Here is a 21,345-nt window from a genome sequence, read left to right as displayed (position 1 = left end):
AATAATTTAACTGATTACAAGCCCAGGCATTTAGAGCCTAGCTCTGCCAAATACTAAGTGTGACCTGGGCAAATTTACTTCTCTAAGACTCAGGTTCCTCAGCTGTAGATGGAGATTACAGTGCTTTTACACCATAGGTTTGTAGATTTAAGGCATGCTGAAGATTTAGCTCAGAGGGGGTATACTCAGTAAATGGCTGCTATTTTTATAATAGTTTACATAATGTAAGGATAAATGTTTATCAATACAAATGAAATAGCAGCCATCAGTTAAGTATTTACATAAATCAAATCAAAGGTTGAAAGCTAATCTACACGTTAATCCTCTCTTGCCTATCATTAGTCCATCTTTTTTTTTATTTTCTAAAGGTTTTTTTTTTTTTAATATTTTTTTGGACGCATTGGGTCTTAGTTGCGGCACGCGGGATCTTTTGTTGCAGTGCACAGGCTCTTCGTTGCAGTGTGTCGGATTCTCTCTACTTGTGGCGTGTGGGCTCCAGAGCTGACGGGCTCAGTAGTTGAGGCGCGGGCTTAGTTGCCCCGCGGCATGTGGGATCTTAGTTCCCCAACCGAGGGACCGAACCGGCGTCCCCTGCATTGGAAGATGTATTCTTAACCACTGGACCACCAGGGAAGTCCTTATTTTTTAATTTATATGATTTATAAGCAAAACATCTCTTTTTCAAATTCAGGCTCTATACAATTATATAGAATAAAAAGGGACAGTGCTAACACCCGGACATTTCTATTATTTCCTTCAGGGAAAATCAGTGATGAGTTTGATGTTAAATTTTGAATGCAGTTATGTACACATGTATAGTTATTTATTTATTATTTATTCATTTCTGTTTACATAAATGGGACCATATATCACTTTGCAACTATTTTTGGTAAAAATTTATCTCAGAGATCTATGTCAATATATATAACTTTATTTATTTTTTACTTATTTATTCCTTTGGCTGTGTCGGGTCTTCGTTGTTGCACGTGGGCTTTTCTCTAGTTGCAGCGAGCGGGGGCTACTCTTTGTTGTCGTGCATGGGTTTGTTGTGGAGCACAGGCTCTAGGAATTCCGGCTTCAGTAGCTGTGGCTCACAGACTCTAGAGCACGGGCTCAGTAGTTGTGGCACACGGGCTTAGTTGCTCCACAACATGTGGGATCTTCCCAGACCAGGGCGCAAACCCGTGTCCCCTGCATTGGCAGGCGGATTCTTAACCACTGTGCCACCAGGGAAGTCCAATATATATAATTTTAGCTCTTCTCATCTGCTGCATAGTGTTCCACTGTATGGCTTTCATGTGTAATTTTTTTAGTCCTTATTGAGTTTTTAATTAGATTTTGCCCCCCAATTGTTTAGTATTATGAAAAGTACTGCTATAAAATGTCCCTGAGCCCTACTTGAACATTTGTTTTAATATCTCTATAATCAGTACCTGAGATTTCAGGGTCAAAAGGTAAACACACTTTTTGGAACTATTAATTGAACATGAAGACTATATTCTAAAGCCAGGGAGAGGTGGTTCAAGATGACAATGTAGGAAGATACTGAACTCACCTCTCCCAGACATACCAAATCTACAGCTACAGATGGGACAGTTTCTTCTGAAAAAGACCTGACAATTAGCTGAGAAACTCCTTCACATCAGGCAAAGGAGAAAAAGGCCACGTGGATGTGGGTAGGTGAGGCTGAGGCCCAAACTTCCCACAAAGCCCACTCCTGGGGCAGCAGCCCACAGCATAAGGGTTTGTACCCAAATCAGCCACCTCAACTTTTAGGACTTGTGCCTGAGTGGTAAGCCTCCCAAATATCTGGCTTTGAGAACCAACAAAGCTGCTGCATCCCTAAGACCAAAGGGATGTACAGAACTGAGAAACTGCTCAGGCTGAAAGGACTCACTGGAACTCATCTGCACAGGGCCCAGCACAGAAGCAGTCCTTAAAAGCACCCAGATTTTATGTGAAAGAGATTCATTTGCTGATCTTAAAGCACCGGCTGGAGGGGCAGGGGCCTGTTGGGATACTCTCCGAGATGGGGGCCGGTGGGTGCCGATTTCCGCTCTTGCTCTGCCTTGCTAAAGCTCGTGGGCACTATCTTTCTTTCCCTCCTCTTCCCTGAAGGTGATGATCTTCATGCATTCCCTCTGCTCATCTCCAGAGCACCAGTATCTCTGGAGGGGAGCTTTTATTTGCAGCTGGTACTCTGCCTTTTGCATCTGGTGTCCTGGTTTTTGTAGCTGTCGCCAGGAGACACTCCTTGATTGCTCGGCTCAGGGTAGGGGGTAGGAGGGCTTGCATTCCTGCATCCCATGAGGCTGTAACAACTGGAGAGACAGCTCTTGGCAGACTACCATCCCCAAGGTACGAGCAGACTGAAAACACCCCCAGTCTTTCTGAGAAAGAGGCTCATTTGCTTGTCCAGGAGCTTTGGCCTGAGGAGAGGGCTTTTGTTCTGGCGCACTTCTCAAAGCCTACGGAGTGCTCTCGGGGAATGGAGGCTGGTGGAAGCACTCTTTGCGCTCTCCCTCTGCCTCACTCCAGCTTGACCTTATCTCTCAGAAGGGAGCTTCTACCCTTTTCTGGCACCGTGATTTTTGAAGTTGCTGCCGGGGATACCTCTACATTGCCTGGCTCTGGTGACCAGAGGGGATTATGCTTGCGGGTGTCATAGGAATAGATATTAAACAGCTACCACTGTCAGGCACAGCAAGAGAGAGGCAGCAGAACCAAGGGCTGTCTTCCAGGGAAAGAAGCCTATAAGCTTATAATCACAGCTACAGGCTGAGAGGCAGGATTCTGATTAAACACATTACCCCTCTAAGGGCTGCTGTAAACTGTACCAGAGACGTAGGAGGGCAGGTGCTGTCTTCATGCTCTCCCTTTGCCACGCTCCAGAGAACGAGCATCTCTCAGGGGAACTCTTACACATTTGATGCCTCAGCTTTTGCGGCTGCTGCCCAGGGGATACCCCTTCATCCCCTGCCTCTGGTGGCCAGGTGGGATTGCTTTCCTGGGTCCCACAGGGTTACAATGATCTGAGAGTCAGTGCTTGGGAGGCTGCCACCTTCAGGCCACTGCACAGATAGCAGGCGGAAACACCCCCCACCTTTCCATAGAAGAGGCCTATTTGCCTGTCCTGGAGCTTCAGCCTGAGGGGCAGCCTTCACGCTTGGCACACATCTAGAGGCCTGTGGAGCTCCTCTCAGGGAACACGGGCCGGGGAATGCCATCTTTACATTCTCCCTCTGCTTTGCTACAGCTTGCTAGTATATTACCAGAAAGGAGCTTATACACTTTTCTGGAGCCCCGACTTTTGACTGCTACCCAGGGGACACCTTCATATGACCTGGCTCTAGTGGACACCAGACCTACTCTTGTGTTCCACAGGATGGTATATATTTGCATACTTTAAAAGCTGCTGCCTGAGGGCCTGGCTTCCAATCATCCTGAATCTAAGTGCTGACTGAGATATTCCCCTTTGGTACACTGACAGGTCTTGGCACACACTCAGCTATTGGGAGCTATTAAAAATTGGTGGCTTGGAGAATCACAGAGGTTTGAGAGACAACCGAGAGCTAGGGAAAGGTTGAACAATAAGGTTTATCACATGAGGCTACTCCATCAAGACTGTTGGTTTCTATGCATTAGATGAAACAGCCACATCTTCCAGAGAGTCAAGCAAAATGAGGAAACACGGGAATATGTTACAAACAAAGAAAAAAAGACAAAACCTCAGGAAAAAAAAAACATTTAAACAAATATAAGTAATCTACCTGATAAAGTGTTCGAAGTAGTGGTCATAAAAGATGCTACTGAATGTGAGAGAAGAATGGATGAACACAGTGAAAACTTTGAGAAACTTGTAGAAAATATAACAAAGTACCAAATAGAAGTCATGGTGTTAAAGAAAGAATACAATAACTGAACTGAAAAATACACTATAGTGGTTCACTAGCAGACTAGAAGCAGCAGAAGAATCAGTGACCTGGAACACAGGTAGTGGAACTCACACAAACAGAGCAACAAAAAGCAAAAAGGATTTTTAAAAGTGATGACAGCTTAAGGGACCTCTGGGACAACATCAAGTGAAACAACATTTATGTTATAGAGGTCCCAAAAGAAAAGAGAAGGGGGCTGAAAACTTCCCCAACATGGGTAAGGAAACAGACACCCAGATCCAGGAAGCTGAGACAATTCCAAGTAAGATGAACCAAAAGATACCCATCTAAGACAAATTATAATTAAAATGGCAAGGAAGGTAGAAATAAGGAGAGAATCTTAAAAGCAGTAAGAGAAAAACAACTTATGAACAAGAGAATCCTCTTGAGACCATTAGCAGATATTCCAGCAGAAATTTATCAGGCCAGAAGGCTGTGGCATGATGTATTCAAAGTGCTGAAAGAAGAAAATTCCCAACCAAAGTGAATAAAAATCATATAATCATCTCAATAGAGAAAAAACATCTGGCAAAATTCAACATCCACTTATGATAAAAAGTTTCAACGGGACTTCCCTGGTGGTCCAGTGGTTAAGACTCCGTGTTCCTACTGCAGGGGGCATGGGTTCGATCCCTGGTTGGGGAACTAAGATCCCACATGCTGCAGAGTGAATTAAAAAAAAAAAAAGTCTCAACAAACTGGATACAGAGGCAGTGTATCTCAACATAACATAGGCCATATATGACAGACCCACAGCTGCCATCATGCTGAATGGTGAAAAACCCAAAACATTTCCTTTAAGATCAGGAACAAGACAAGTATGCCTACTCTCACCACTTTTATTCAACTTAGTACTGGAAGTCCTAGCCACAGCAATTAGGACAAGTAAATCAAAGACAACCAAACCAGGAAGAAGTAAAACTGTCACTATTGCAGATGACATGGTACTATATGTAGAAAATCCTAATGATTCCACAAAAAAAACTATTAGAATAAATTAATTCAGTAAAGCTGTAGGACACATAAGCAATATACAGGGATCTATGGCATTTCTACACACTAATGATCAGAAAGAAATTAGGAAAACACCCCATTTACAATTTCATCAGGTTTACTTGATTACTGTATCAATAATATTGTACTATACTCTCCCTTTACAATTCTCCAGAAGACGGCATGTATAGTAAGGAATACCTATGACCTGTATCTCTAATCTCAGCTTATATATGTCAGAATACTAATGTTTATAAACAGTTTAGCACATATACCTGTTTTAATAAGAAAGATCCATTTGAGGCCATACTAAAATTTAAAAGTCAAGAGCAATAAATTCTGATGTACTTTGGGAAATCTAAATGATTACATTATAAATTTCTCTTTGATCATTAATATAGTGACTTTACATAGAGTTCCATATTGTGTCCTACAGTAGATTTACAGCTTGAAGCAGCTCTAGGATTTGACTGTTGGGCCTAATTCCTGATAAGAGTGTTTAATAAAATATGTACATTTGTGGAAGGCAGAGTTCCACACACTGTGGAGAGAAGTAACTTGATCTCTTGAGCTACTTATGAGGTGAAGTAGGAAATCAACTGCAAACTTTCCTTCTAGATCAAAAAAGTGTCTTTGTGGGCAACCCATATATAGCCATTTTACCTTTGTGGAATGGGCTTTATTATCCTTACCACTTGTGATATTTTTGTAATACAAGCTTCTTTAATTATTGCTTTTTAATGTCTGAACAGTACTGGGAACAACTGTCATTCTTGTTGAATCTCTAAAAAAGGCAATAAATACAGCGGTAATTATTTTTTTAATCTCTTATTAAACATATCCATAAATTATCCATGCTTCATGGATGTCAGTTTGTGGATGTCTAGGCAGTTAGACAACTAATGCCCATAACTTACAGGAAGGAATCTACTTACTTCCAACTGCATGGGTTGGCAACATATGATTCACAAGATGTGTCTTATCAACTCCTTTCTTTGCTTAAAATTATACCATTAACTAAGGATCTCAAACCAATTATATATGTTTTTATTTTGGAGTAACAAAAGTAAATGCCAGGAGTAGACACAGAATACTTAGTAAGATATGGTCTAACAAAGCAGAATGAATAAAGAAAAAGCATATAAAATGTAATATATGTATACACTTCAGTTCAACCTGTCCTCTTTGTTTTTTTCTACAAGGCACATCATCTTTGCTCCAAGCAGCCACAACAAATATGCTGGCGAATCATTTCCTGGCATCTTTGATGCTATATTTGATATTGAAAATAAAGCAGATCCTCGTTCAGCCTGGAAAGAAGTAAAGAAACACATTTCAATTGCATCCTTTACAATTCAAGCAGCAGCAGGGACTCTGAAAGAGTTGTTATAGTAAGGTCTCAGCCAACTAGCTGACATTAAAAGTCTGAGGATAAAATCCTTCTTTCTTTCTGATAACACATGAAGCCAGAGCATGCTAAAATCTTGCTTTTCATGTTATGTTTTGACTTTAGACTTCTACCTTGTTCATCTTCAAAGAGATTTTTGGCTCTTTGAAAATTCATAACTTCATCATCAAAGTGCTAATCCAATAAAACAAACCAAAAAACCTCTAGTCATATGGAGAAAGAGATAAAGTAATTGAAAATTCCATAAAATAAAATATGGCAAGGAACTTGAACTCTTCAGACATTGGTGGCCAGAAAGTAAAACAGTACAAGCATTTCGGAAAACAGTCTGGCACTTTCTTATAAAGTTAAATATATACTTATATTATAGCTCTAAAATTCTACTTCTAGGTATTTACTAAGGAAAAGCAAAAACATGATCACCAAAAGACTGTTGCATGTTCATCGCAGCTTAATGTGTAAATAATGCAAATGCCCATCAATAAATGAATGGATAAATTGTGGTATATTCACAATGGAATACTACTCAGCAATGAAAATGAAATAACTGCCAATACATGTAATATTATTGGCAGACATTGTTGAGGGAAAGAAGCCAGACACAAAAGAATGCCTAGTATGAGATTCAATTTATATGAAGAAGCAAAACTAATCTATGGTATTAGGAGTTAGATCAGTGATTGCTTGGGTCAAGTAAGGGGCAGGCAGGGAGGAAATCTGCTACAAAGAGGAAAGTTTCTGGGATGATGGGAGTTTTCTGTATCATGATCTGGATGATGGTTACACAGGAATATACAATTGTCAAACTTCATCTAACAGTAAACTTAAAATGTGTTAACAATGATACCTCATAAATAAATTTGATTAACAAGAAAAAAAATGTCTGGCAAGGAGACTGGAATAGCACACCTTCTCTTGTGAAACCATCATGGAGTATAAATGGTAAGGAAAAGTGAGTAATAGCTATACTTTTGATAACTTCAACTCTACTGAATAATATATATCTGATAGGTGAAAACAGTTGACCCTTGAACAACATGGGGGTTAGGGGTGCTGACCCTCTGTGCAGTTGAAAATCCATGTGTAACTTGACAGTTGGCCTCTCCATATCCTTGCTTCTGCATGCATGGATTCAGCCAACCATGGATCATGTAGTGCTGTAGTACATATTTAGTGGAAAAAAATCTGTGGATAAATGGACCTATGCAGTTGAAACCTGTGTTGTTCACAGGTCTACTGTAGTTGCCACAAATCTTCATACTCTGACTCCTCTTGAACAGAAGTATATCAGCATGTGAAAACTTTCATGCAGAGCCTAATGATTCAGAATTGTGGGTAATCTGAGATGAAAGCTTCAAAAAGCTTAGTTGTTTAATTACTTTGCCAAAAAGAGTTGAGAATCAAAAAAAATGAGCCCTCATAGGCAGGCACATTAACTACAATAAGAAGCTTTAAAGGGCAATAAAAGATATTACTCATGAAGTATAAATAAATGTATAAAGCATATTAAATTAGACTTCTGTGAAAAGTTTGTTTTAGCAAATCTATGAATTTAATTTTCTACCATACTATATATTACCTTAACATAAGACTTTATTTTAGGATAGAGGAGTAACTGTATTTTAACTTTTGACTTAAAGCATTGTCTTGTAGAGACAATATTGGGTTTTCTACTGTCCCAACTGAGTAAATCACTACATAATTTTGGGCATCAGTTTCTTCAAGAGTAAGGATTGTTAAGGTTCCATCTAACTCTATTATATCATTTCTAAAGGGGACAAAATACAAAAATTTATAAATCTCTTTTATGTTTTTCCTACCGGCAGCTTTCCAGAAGATATTTATTGCTAAAATAGCATGTATGGTTAGAAATATGGGTTTAGAGAAAAACAGTAACCTTTTCAACTTATTGTTTACTTTAATTGGTAAGTTATTTTGTTTTTATCATCTTTAATCAACAATTGATCATTTGAACAGAACAATGATTATGTGGTATGCACTGTAATAAACTCAGGACATTAGAGAATATGTACTACCACAAGTTCAACACACAGAATGTGTTTGAACTACTTTTTCAGTCTTTTTCCTGTAGGATTATTTTATCTCTAAGATGTTCACGCTTGGTAACCACATAGCAAAAATCTAGAGTAGTCATGAAACATAAAAAAAAGGGAGACTGTGCAAATCACCGTGGAAAATCACCACTTTACAAAGGTAGACAGAAACAGAGGGAAAAGCAAAGAAAGGAGATATAAAACAACCAGTAGACAAATGATAAGATGGCAGTAGTAAGTCCTTACATATCAGTAATCACTCTAAATAGAAATAAACTCAATTCACTAATCAAAGGCACAGAGTGGCTGGATGGATTAAAAAGACCTAACTATATAATTTCAGCTCTAGAGATACACATAAGCTCAGGGTGAAGATGTGAGTGGATGAGGATATTCCGTGCAACTGGAAACCAAAAGAAAGCAGGTATAGCCAGACAAAACAGACTTAATGCCAAAAATGATAAGAGACAAAAGGTCATTATATAATGATAAAAAGGTCAATATATCCAGAACATACAACAATCATAAATATATACACACCCAACATTGGCACACTGAAATATATTAAGCAAATTCTAATAGATCAAAAGGGAGAGATAGGCAATAATGCAATAATAGTAGAGAATTTCAATATCCGACTGCCAGCAATGACCACTGATCATCCAGGCATCAAATCAATAAGAAATGTTGGAATTTGACTATACTGTATAACAAATGACCTTAACAGCCATATCCAAAAGTAGCAGAATATACATACTTCTCAAGTACACACAGAACATTATCTAGTATAAATCATGATGAGAAGAAATGAAAACAACACATCTCAACAAATAAGAATACTGAAATCACACCAACTATCTTTTCAGATAACAATCTATGAAACTAGAAATCAACAATAAGGAAAGCTGGAAAATCTACAAATATGTGGAAAGTAAACAAGACACTCCTAAACAATGAGTCAGAGGGAAAAAAGGGAAATTAAAAAATTATCTCAAAACAAATGAAAATGGAAATACAACCTATCAAATCTTATGGAATAAAGGAAAAGCAGCTCTGAGATGAAAGTTTATAGCAATAAATTCATATATTGAGAAATACAGAAACATCTCAAAAAAAAAAAAATCCCCCTAACTTTTACACCTCAGGGAACTAGAAAAAGAAAGCAGGAGGATCAAAGTGGAAATACATGAATAGAGACCAGGGAGGAAAAAAACAATTAACAAAATTAAAGCTGGCTCTTCAAAAGATAAACAAAATTGACAAACCTTTAACCAGACTAAGAAAAAAAGAGAGAAGACTCAAAATTAGAAATGAAAAAGAAGACACTACAGAGATACAAATACTACAGAAATACAGAAGACATATGAGACTATTATGAACAATTATATGCCAACGAGATAACCTAGAAGAAATGCATAAACTTCTATAAACACAAACTACCAAGACTGAATCAGGACAAACAAATTCTGAACAGACCATTAATGAGCAAAGAGATTGAATCAGTAATCAAAAACCGCGCAACACAGAAAACCTCAGGACCAGATGGCTTCACTGGCAAATTCTACCAAACATTCAAAAGAGAATTAACAACAGTCCTTCTCAAACTCTTGCAAAAACCTGAGGAGGAAATACTTCCAAAGTCATTTTATGAGGCCAGCATTACCCTGATTCTGAAGCCAGATAAGGATACTTTAAGAAAACAATAGACTAATATCTCTGATGAATGTAGCTGCAAATTTTTCAACAAAATCTTAGCAAACTGAATTTAAGAACACACAAAAAGGGTTATACATCATGACCAAATGGGATTTATCAGTTTGATGCAAAGATGGTTCAACATGTAAATCAATAAATGTAATATATCATCACATTAATGAAAGATAAAAATTACATAATCATCTCAGTTGATGCAAAAAAGCATTTGATAAAATACAACATCCTTTCATGATTAAAAAATGCTAGGCAGACTGGGTATAGAGGAACATACCACAACATAATAAAGGCCATATGTAACAAACCTACAGTTAACGTGATACTCAATGGATAAAAATTGAAAGCTATTCCTCTAAGATCAGGAACAAGACAAGGATGCCCACTTTTATCATTCTTATTAAATACAGTACTGAAGTACTAAATTGCTCAATATAGAGTACCTGAGCAAGACAAACAAAAGGCATCCAAATACAGAATGAAGAACTAAGTGTTGATATTTGTAGATGCTACAATTTCATATATAGAAGATCCCAAAGACTCAACCAAAAAAAAAAAAAACTGTTTGAACCAATTAATGATTTCAGTAAAATTGAAGGAGACAAAAATCAATATACAGAAATCAATTACATTTCTATACGCTAAGAATGAAACATCTGAAAAGGAAATAAAACTATCCCAATCACAATAGCATCAAAAACAATAAAATACTTAGGAATAAGTTTAACCAAGGAAGTGAAAGATTATTGCTGAAAGAAACTGAAAACAAAAGTAATAAATGGAAAGATAGCGTGTGTTTATGGATCAGAATAAGTAATATTGTCAAAATGTCCATACTATCCAAAGCCATCTATAGATTCAACACAATTCCCATCAAAACACCAATGGCATTCTTCAGAGTAGAAAACAATCCTCTAATCTGTATGGACCCACAAAAGACCCCAAATAGCAAAAGCAATTCTGAGGAAAAAGAACCAAGCTCGTGGTATCATACTTCCTGATTTCAAACTATATTACAAAGCTATAGTACTAAAAGTGTATTACAATAAACAATATAACCATACACCTAAAGGAGGTAGAAAAAGAAAAACAAAACCCCAAAGTTAGTAGAAGGAAATAAATCATAAATATCAGAACAGAAATAAGTAAACTAGAAACTAAAAATAGAATAGATCAATGAAGTTAAGAGCTGGTTTTTAGAAGAGATAAGCAAAACTGATAAACCTTTAGCCTGACTCATCAAGAAAGAAAAGAGAGGGCCAAATCAATAAAATCAGACATGAAAGTTATAAGAGACACCAAGGAAATACAAAGGATCATAAGAGACTACAATGAACAGCTATACACCCATAAAATGGACAATCTAGAAGAAAATGCAAGATTCCTAGAAATGTATGATCTCCCATGATTGAACCAGGAAGAAACAGAAAATATGAACAGACCAATTACCAGCAATGAAAGCAGAACAGTAATAAAAACTATCAGAAAACAAAAGTCAAAACCAGAAGGCTTCACAGGTGAATGCTACCAAACATTTAGAGAAGAGTTAACACCTATTCTTCTCAAACTATACTAAAAACTACAGAGGAACATTTGTGAACTCATTCTACAAGGCCAGCATCATCCTGATAACAAAAACAGACACCACAATAAAAGAAAATTACAGGCCAATACCACTGATAAACACAGATGCAAAAATCCTCAATAAAATGTAATCAAACCAAATCCAACAATACATTAAAAGGATCATGCACCATGATCAAGTGGGATTTATCCCAGGGATGCACGGATTTTTCAATATCTGCAAATCAATCTATGTAATATACATTAACAAACTGAAGGGTAAAAACCATATCAACAGATGCAGAAAAAGCTTTACAAAATTAAGCATCCATTTAATATAAAAACTCTCCAGAAATGGACATAAAGGGAACAAACCTCAACATAATAAAGGCCATATATGACAAGCCCACAGGTAACATCATATTTAATGATGAAAATCTGAAAGCATTTCCTCTAAGATCAGAAATAAGACAAGGATGCCCACTCTCACCACTTTTATTCAACAGAGTTTTGGAAGTCCTCCCCACAGTAGCCAGAGAAGGAAAAGAAATAAAAGGAATCCAAATTGGAAAAGAAGTAGTAAAACTGTCACTATTTGCAGATGACCTGATACTCTACGTAGAAAATCCTAAAGATGCTACCAGAAAACTACTAGAGCTCATCAATGAATTCAGTAAAATTGAAGGATATAAAATTAATATACAGAAATCTGTTGCATTTCTATACACTAACAACAAAAGGTCAGAAAAAGAATTTAAGAAAACAATCCCATTTACTATCATATCAAAAAGAAAATACCTAGAGGTCTACTTAAGGAGGCAAAACACCTATACTTTGAAAACTGTAAGACACTGATGAAAAAAATTGAAGATGACACAAACAAATGGAAAGATATACCATGTTCATGGATTGGAAGAATCCATATTGTTAAAATGACCATAATACTGAAGGCAATTGACAGACTCAATGTAATCCCTATCAAAATACCATGGGCATTTTTCACAGAACTAGAAAAGAAAATTTTAAAGTTTCTATGGACACACAAAAGATCTTGAATAGCCAAAATAATCTGGAGAAAGAACAGAGCTGGAGGAATCACACTCCCTGGCTTCAAACTATACTACAAAGCTACAGTAATCAAAATAATATGGTACTGGCATAAAAACAGATACATTGATCAATGGAACAGGATGGAAAGCCTAGAAATAAACCCATGTACTTATGGTCAATTAATGTATGACAAAGGAAGCAAGAATATACAATGGAGAAAAGACAGTCTCTTCAATAAGTGGTGCTGGGAAAACTGGACAGCTACATGTAAAAGAATAAAATTAGAACACTAACATCACATACAAAGTTAAACTCAAAATGGATTAAAGGCCTACATATAAGACAGAAAATCATAAAACTCCTAGAGGAAAACATAGGCAGAACCCTCTCTGACATAAATCATAGCAGTATTATTTTGGATCTGTCTCCTAAAGCAAAGGAAATAAAAGCAAAAGTAAACAGATGGGACCTAATTAAACTTAAAAGCTTTTGCACAGTAAAGGAAGCCATCAAGAAAATGAAAAGCAACCTAGTGAATGAGAGAAAGTATTTGCAAATGATATGATCCAAAATATATAAACAACTCATAAAGCTCAACATCAAAAAAACAACCTGATTAAAAACTGGGCAGAAGACCTGAATAGACATTTTTCCAAAGCAGATATACAGATGGTCAACAGGCACATGAAAAGATGCTCAACATCATTAATCATCAGAGAAATGCAAATTAAAACCACAGTAAGATATCACCTCAGACCTATCAGAATTGCTATCATCAAAAAGAATACAAATAACAAATGTTCATGAAGATGTGGAGAAAAGGGAACCCTGTACACTGTTGAGGGAATGTAAATTCGTACAACCATTTTGGAGAAAGTATGGGGGGGTTCCTTAAAAAGCAAAAACAGAACCATCATATGATCCAGCAATACCACTCTTGGGCATATATCCAGAGAAAACCATAATTTGAAAATATACATGCACCTCAATATTCATAGCATTATTTACCATTGCCAAGATATGGAAGCAACCTAAGTGTCCATCAGCAGATGTATGGATGAAGATGATGTGGTACACACACACACACAGACACACACACAGACACAGATATACACAATGGAATACTACTCAGCCATAAAAAAGAAAATTTTGCCATCTGCAATAACATGGATGGTCTTGGAGGGTATTATGTTAAGTGAAATAAGTCAGAGAAAGACAAATACTGTACAATATCACATATATGTGGAAACTAAAAATACAACAAATTAATGAATAATAAAAAAAAAGAAACAGACTCACAGATACAGAAAATAAACTAGTGTTTACCAGTGCAGAGAGGGAAGGGGGGGGGCAATACAGGGGTAGGTGATTTAAAAAAAGGGTTTTTATGGGATTATATGAAATCATGTGTGAAACTTTTGAAAACTGTAAAGTTCTATAGAATTTAAAGAATGTTCCTTTCAATTAAAAAACAAATAAATAACAATAAAATGAACTAGTGAACATAACTAAAAAGAAACAGTCACACAGGTATACAGAACAAACTAGTAGTTACCAGTGAGGAGGGGGAAGGGGCAAAATAGGTGTAGGAGATTAAGAACTAAAAACTACTCTGTATAAAATATATAACCTACAATGATATATTGTACAACACAGGGACTATAGCCAATATTTTATAATTATAAATGGAATATAACCTTTAAAAATTGTGAATCAGTATGTCGTACTCCTGAAACATATAATATTGTACATGAACTATACTTCAATTTTTTTAAAAAGTATTATACTGGCACAAAAATAGACACATAGACCAGTGGAGCACATTAGAGGGCCTAGAATTAAACCTCTGCTTATATGGTCAAGTAATACTGGATAAGGGAGTCAAGTGCACCCAGTGGGGAAAGGAATAGTCTCTTTAACAAATTGTGTTGGGAAAACTGGATAAACACATGCAGAGCAATGAGAATGGACCGTTATCTTACACCACTCAAAAAAATTAACTTGAAATATATTAAAAATTTAAACATAAGACCTGATACTTTAAAATTCTTAGAAGAAAACATAGGGAAGAAACTCAACACTGGTGGTAGTAATGATTTCTTTGGATATAACAACACAAGCAAAAATCAACAAATGGGACTACATCAAATTTAAAAGCTTTTGCACAGCAAAAGAAACAACAAAATGAAAAGGCAACCTACAGAATGGGAGAAACTTTTTGCAAATCACATATATAATAAGGGGTTAATATCCAAAATATATAGAGAAGTCAGAAACAAAAACGCAAATAATTTGATTAAAAAATGGGCAGAAGACATAAAAGACATTTTTCCAAAGACATACAGATGGCCAACACGTACATGAAAAGATGCTCAATATCGCTAATCATCAGGGAAATGCAACTTAAAACCACAGTGTGCTATCATCTCATACCTGTTAAAATGGTTATCATCAGAAAGAAAAGAGATAAGAAGTGCCGGTGAGAATGTGGAGAAAAGGGAACCCTTGGTACACTATCAGTAGGAACATAAACTGGCACAGCCACTATCGAAAACGGTGTGGAAGTTCCTCAAAAAATTAAAGACAGAACTACCACATGATCCAGCAATTCCACTTCTGGGTTATTTACCAGAAGAAAATGAAACCACTAACTCAAAAAAAATGTGAACCCCAATATTCATGGCTGCATTATAATAGCCAAGATGTGGAAAAAAACTTAGTGTCTGTCAATGGTTGAATAACGAGAATATGGTACATATATAGTGGAATATTACTCAGCCACGAAGAAAGGAGGGTATTCTGCCATTTGTGAAAACATGGATGGCCTCAGCACATTTTGCTAAGTGAGATTAAGTCAGACAGAAAACAAGTATTGTATGATATTGCTTATATTTGGAATTTTAAAAATTCAAACTTGCAGAAACAGAATAAGATGGTGGTTAGCAAGGGCTAAGGGGTGGGGGACAAGATTAATGTTGTTTAGGGTACAAATTTACAATAAGTAGTAAAAAAGCTCTAGCGATATAATGCACAGTACAGGGAGTACAGACAATAGTATCGTGTTACAATCATTAAGCTTGTTAAGAGAACTTATTCCAACTACCAAAAGGATAACTATGTAAGGTGATAGAGGTGCTAATTATCACCACAATGGCAATCATATTACAATATATAAATGTATCTAATTAACGTTTTCCACTTTAAATCTACAGATTACATATCAGATATATTAAAACCAAAACCAAAACAAAAAAACTCTAGAAGAGATTGAGTCCTGTACACCCAGAACAGCACCTCAAGTCTCATTAAGCATCAAACTTACACATAGAGAACATACAATAAACTCCCATTTATCCATCTCCCAGCTCAAAGAATCATCCCCCCAAAAAGAAAAAAATAAAATAAACCTTTTTTTCCCCTAAGCATACCCTATTCCTTGGTCCATATCCTGAGTAAGAGATTATTTCTCATAAGGATACTTGTGAAATAGCAAAGAAATATTTTGCTAGAGACAAATGTTTTGCCTGTTTTATTACTGACATTTTGTTTTGGCTGTGCAGCGCAGCTTGGGGGACCTTAGTTCCCTCGACCAGGACCAAAGGTTGAACCCAGGCCATGGCAGTGAAACCACTGAGTCCTAACCACTGGACCGTGAGAGAATTCCCTGTTGCTGACTTTTAAAATCAAATTTAAATAAGCCATAAATTTCTATTATAATGCAATAGTTTGATGATTTAAAAAATCTAAACATGTTGCTTATATTGAGTAATATAAAACTAATAAAAAGCATGTGAAATGGAATATAGGCATATACGTTAAATTCTAAAAAATTATTCTAGAGAAAATTGGAAAGAATGCCAATATTTGTGACAAAGATACTTACTGCAACATTTTATCATAGTAAAAAAGTAAACTAAATATTCATCAATGGGAAACTGCTTAACTTATGGTATAATAGTCATAAAGCTGATAAACTGATAAACATTTTTCATTTTTTGGTAAGTTGTCCATGAGTTATTGTTGAGTTGGAAAAAAATATGTTGATAAAACTGAATGTACAGATATCACACAAGTATCAGCAGTACTTATTACACTGGGGTGGTGGACTTTTAATCTTTGTACTTTTCTGTATTGCTTTAATTTCTTACATTGGAATATATTCCTCTTATAATAAAAACTACAGTAAGGCTGTTTTAACTTTGAAGAGAAAAAAGTACACAAAGCTCTGGGATGCAATAAAGTTCAAAAATACAAACCTCTTTTTGTATCTTTGTAATTTAATAGTTCTTCTCTTCTAAGGATACAAACAACACTCATTTACAGATGCATACATGGGCTATTTTAATATTTTTCATATTAGCTCAGAATTTCAAAACTATCAATTGACCTTCCAACTTTCAAGTTTAGATATGGAGATGAGATACAAGAAAATAATTCTCCTCCAATCCTGACTTTTGAAGTACAGAAATGAGTTTGGTAAAACAGTAACGTGAGAAATAATTACCACACTGTAACGGATTTTAGTCTTTGTATTGTCATTGCTTTTTAACTTTAGTGAGTCATTTGCTCTGTTTCCTCTCTTTTTAGTAAGTCTGTATTCATCCACTTCTTTCAATCCCAAGTGTGATTATTCTAAATTCACGCCAACAATATCTTTCACTTAAATGATGTAAAAACTTCCTTTCAAATCACCCAACTTCCTTTCCCCTGTTGGATCACAATCATAGTAACTTCAGCCAGAATGATCTTCCTAAATGGGATCATGCTACACTCTATTTACAGATTTTCAATAGGGACTTCCACACTCCCAGGAATGATATAGTAGGTACTGGCAGGCAATCACTCCAGTTCCAGCTACTAAAAAAAAATGTATTAAATGCACAATATTTTTAGAGATATCAAAAAACTGTAGAAGCAATGAAAACTAAATGTACTAAAAGTCTCCAAATACTGCTGAGAGCAACAACTGTTTACTTCCTTGGGGACATTTGCCAATTCTAGGCATGAGCTAAAGGTCAGATTCGTCCTAGACTAAGGCACTTTAACGGGAATTATCAGCAGAGTTTCTGATGGCTGTATGAACTACCACGATGTACTGGAATCTAGAGGAACCTAAAACCAAGGCTGAGATGTTTGCTTAGGGGCGAGGGCAAGATAGAAAGCTCTGGGGCTAAGCAGACTAACAAGAGTTTTCTTAAGAGGCCATTGTCATCTCTCAACTCTAGTTCTTTTCACATCCTTGTCTTTCTCCATCCCCCCTCCTATTTGGTTAACTCCTACCCATTTTTTTTTCAGGACTCTAGTGTCTACCCCTCCAAAATTCCATGTATAAAATCTACCAAACATGCTCTCACAGCAACTCTTTACAGGTTGATCTTTAGCATAGTTTTTATTTGATGACCTTTTGCTTTCCTTGCTGGAATCTTCTTTGGAAGCAGAGGCCACAGTGTATTTGGTAATTATCCCCAGCACATACGAAGTAGCTAAAAATGTTTTCTTGAATGAAATGAAATAATTAAGCAAAGGGATGGCTATAATAATTGAAGATGCTCACAAGCTTTTATATCTTACCAAAAACATTAATAAAATATGTAAATTTCACACCTACCAACTCAGAACAATTCCTTTGGGAGAAAAAAATACTAAGAAACCTAACCTCAACTAGCATCAAGATACCTGGCAAAGCATAATAATATATAAAAAGATCACCCATGCAGGCTACATATCTCTCTTTGGAAGAAGTGTCCTATAATTTATAACATAATAATTTTACATGTGGTTCTTGATTCATTAAAACACTCTAGAGCTTAGGTTTAAGTGTCTTTCCTTGTACTTTGATGGGGACATCTTCCCTAACTTTTCACAAATGAAAACTTCAATCATGTAAAACTAGGTTAAGAGTGAATTTGTTTGCCTAATGCACTAATACTTAATTTTAATGCATTGCTTCTTTCACCCCATTACAGTGACATGTTATTTGCCTATGTACATTGTCTTCCAATCATCAACATCTAAGAACACAGATGTAGAAAACTGTTCCAGATTCCAAATGATAGTAAGTCCAAGGTTATTTATATGCACAAGCCTTTAGAACAAACTGCCTGCCTTCATTGCCATGGGCCTTTTGCAGTCCCGCAGAAGCCATCCCTAATTCTTGTCAATAGCCCATCAGCCCTGTAGAGGTCCTTATCAAGAAAGTCAATGGCTCAATTAACTACTGCAAAAGTTAAAAGCACATTACCTTTTCACGATAATTCACTCACTTGATACTAAGGAAGAAAAGACTAAACACTAATAAAGAAATAGCAGTTCCAATTTTAGGTTTTGCATGGTGACTCAGATGTCTTCAGTGTCATGGTGGAGAGTTTAAACAGGACTTTGAAGTTGAAGGCCCTCATTTTAAAATCCTTTTGCCATCTGCTACCTATTGTGACCTGAGGCAAGTTATGTAGCTTCCTTTGCCTCTGTTTCTCTATCCATAAAATATGGCTAATATATAATCATGGGGGTATTCTGAAGATAAAATGAAAAGCTATCAAAAGCACTTAGCAAAGTGCTTAGCACACTTGAATTGCCAAGCTATTGAATAAAAAATTAGTTATTATGTCTACAGTTCTGAATTACTTGTAACTAGTACTTCCTAAATTCCTAAGCCTAGATCAAACGGAATTTATGAAGTATTTTAATCTGATCAAGTGAATTATAAAGCCCTATTACTATACATCTACTTAAATGGGACAAGAATTCCACCTAAGTATCTTTCAATTCTGATTTTCATCATCCTGACATTGGCTTTCTGCTTCCTTAAACTGGTTCCCCTCCTTTGTGTCCAACTCAGCCTTTTAATGATAATTTAAGTAGCATTATGGGCAAGGGAAGCGGAGGCTGGAAGGAATCATTAAGGTAACGAAAACAGTCCAACTTGGTTTCAGGCCAGTCTGGGATCAGTCTGTTATCGGAATCCAGCTTTCATAATTTGGAAGCCTTTTAAAGTTTTACAAACAATTGTAATTATAAGGAAGCCATCAACTCTAATAAGCCCAATGCATCATTTAAAATTTGTGGATTTTATTTCTAACAAATAATCTTTACATTTTCCTCCATCATAAGAATATATTATGCCTAACACTAAAATTGTTTAATGATCATACTGACAGAATCAAGGGTCTGTGGTGAATTTATGTTGTTTTTCATCCACCCAGCCTTCCTTCCGCATTCTTCTGGTAAAGAACTTTTCTTTCATCTAGGGGACCCATTACAGGTGGTTTAGGTGGCACACTCTGCATATTCCGGATGTAAGCCTCAACACTTTTTCAGGCTTACTTATCTCAATGCCTGTGTACTCCTGCATGATACAAAGGACAGGAATTGTCACTGCTTTTGGATTAAAGCAAGATGCTCTCCAAAGTTCAGAACAGTATCAACTTTGTATTCTCAAAGTTAGCTAAATGGTATATTTACATTACCGCCTATTTACTTATTACTTCCAAATTCTGAGAGTCAGACACGGCCTCACTGTAAGCGTCAGAACTTACCAATAGCTTGGACTACTTTACCTGGGCATTATAGATTCCTTGGACTCAAGAGTCCTCTGTAAAAAATCATGTCTTCCAAAATTCCCTATCTTGTTTAGGTGCTCCTTCTGTTTCAAAATCTACGAGTCATCCTTGAGATTTCACCCTCTAATCCCTAATTCCTTTGAGTTCAAGGTAAATCTCTTAATTTATCCTCTTCTCTTCCTACTACTTCTGGTGTATTTCATGCCCTCATCCTAAAGGGTCTTCCTCTTTAAAACACTTCTAATTGCACCTTTCATTATAATGATTATTTTATTTTTATTTATTTTTGGCTGTGCCGTGTGGCCTGGGGATCCTACTTCCCTGATCAGTGATCAAAATTGGGCCCTGGGGCCTCCCTGGTGGCGCAAGTGGTTAAGAGTCCGCCTGCCGATGCAGGGGATACGGGTTCGTGCCCCGGTCTGGGAGGATCCCATATGCCGTGGAGCGGCTGGGCCCGTGAGCCATGGCCGCTGGGCCTGCGCATCCGGAGCCTGTGCTCCGCAACGGGAGAGGCCACAACAGTGAGAGGCCCACATACCGCAAAAAGAAAAAAAAAAAAAAAAAAAAAAAAAAAAAAATTGGGCCCTGTGCAGTGGAAGTGTGCAATCCTAACCACTGGACTGCCAGGTAATTCCCTACAATGATCTTTCTAAAATAAAATACAAGCCTTATTACAAATATATGAAAAAAACTCAAAGAAAGAAGTGAGGGGGAAAAGGTGCTCAGCTAACTCTGAGACTGTAGGAGTCTAGAAATGTTAAGACTACAGGTAAAAAACTACCTAAGTGGGCTTCCCTGGTGGCGCAGTGGTTGAGAGTCCACCTGCCGAGGCAGGGGACGCGGGTTCGTGCCCCGGTCTGGGAGGATCCCACATGCCGCGGAGCGGCTGGGCCCGTGGGCCATGGCCGCTGGGCCTGCGCGTCCGGAGCCTGTGCTCTGCAGCAGGAGAGGCCACAGCGGTGAGAGGCCCACGTACCGCAAAAACAAAACAAAACAAAACAAAACAAAACAAAAACAAACTACCTAAGCACTACTCCAGTTGATATATCTGTTTCCTATAGATTAGGTTAAAA

At 36.8% G+C, this 21,345-nt stretch overlaps 2 protein-coding genes across 4 annotated transcripts in view; one reads left to right on the top strand and one right to left on the bottom strand.

Annotated features, from left to right (window-relative positions):
* The window catches only part of NAALAD2 (N-acetylated alpha-linked acidic dipeptidase 2), a 50,341-nt gene extending 42,506 nt beyond the window's left edge, over positions 1-7,835 (top strand). Inside the window, exon 19 of one of the 2 annotated variants that reach the window (XM_060105356.1) lies at positions 6,131-7,835. In XM_060105356.1, coding sequence (XP_059961339.1) covers positions 6,131-6,320 — 190 coding nt within the window. In that variant the 3' untranslated portion in view covers positions 6,321-7,835. Of the gene's footprint in view, positions 1-439; positions 579-6,130 lie in introns of those variants that run through there. The other variant, XM_060105357.1, reaches the window with a different exon arrangement.
* CHORDC1 (cysteine and histidine rich domain containing 1) overlaps positions 5,988-21,345 on the bottom strand; it is a 42,795-nt gene continuing 27,437 nt past the window's right edge. For both annotated transcript variants that reach the window (XR_009533042.1, XR_009533043.1), the window contains exon 13: positions 5,988-6,238. The gene's annotated coding sequence lies outside the window, so the exon portion shown is untranslated. The remainder of the gene's footprint in view (positions 6,239-21,345) is intronic.

This window comes from Mesoplodon densirostris, chromosome 7 (genome assembly GCF_025265405.1).
Source record: "Mesoplodon densirostris isolate mMesDen1 chromosome 7, mMesDen1 primary haplotype, whole genome shotgun sequence".
Classification (NCBI taxonomy): domain Eukaryota; kingdom Metazoa; phylum Chordata; class Mammalia; order Artiodactyla; family Ziphiidae; genus Mesoplodon; species Mesoplodon densirostris.
The sequence above is the reverse complement of the archived record's forward strand: the minus strand, read 5'-3'. Positions and strand labels throughout refer to the sequence as shown.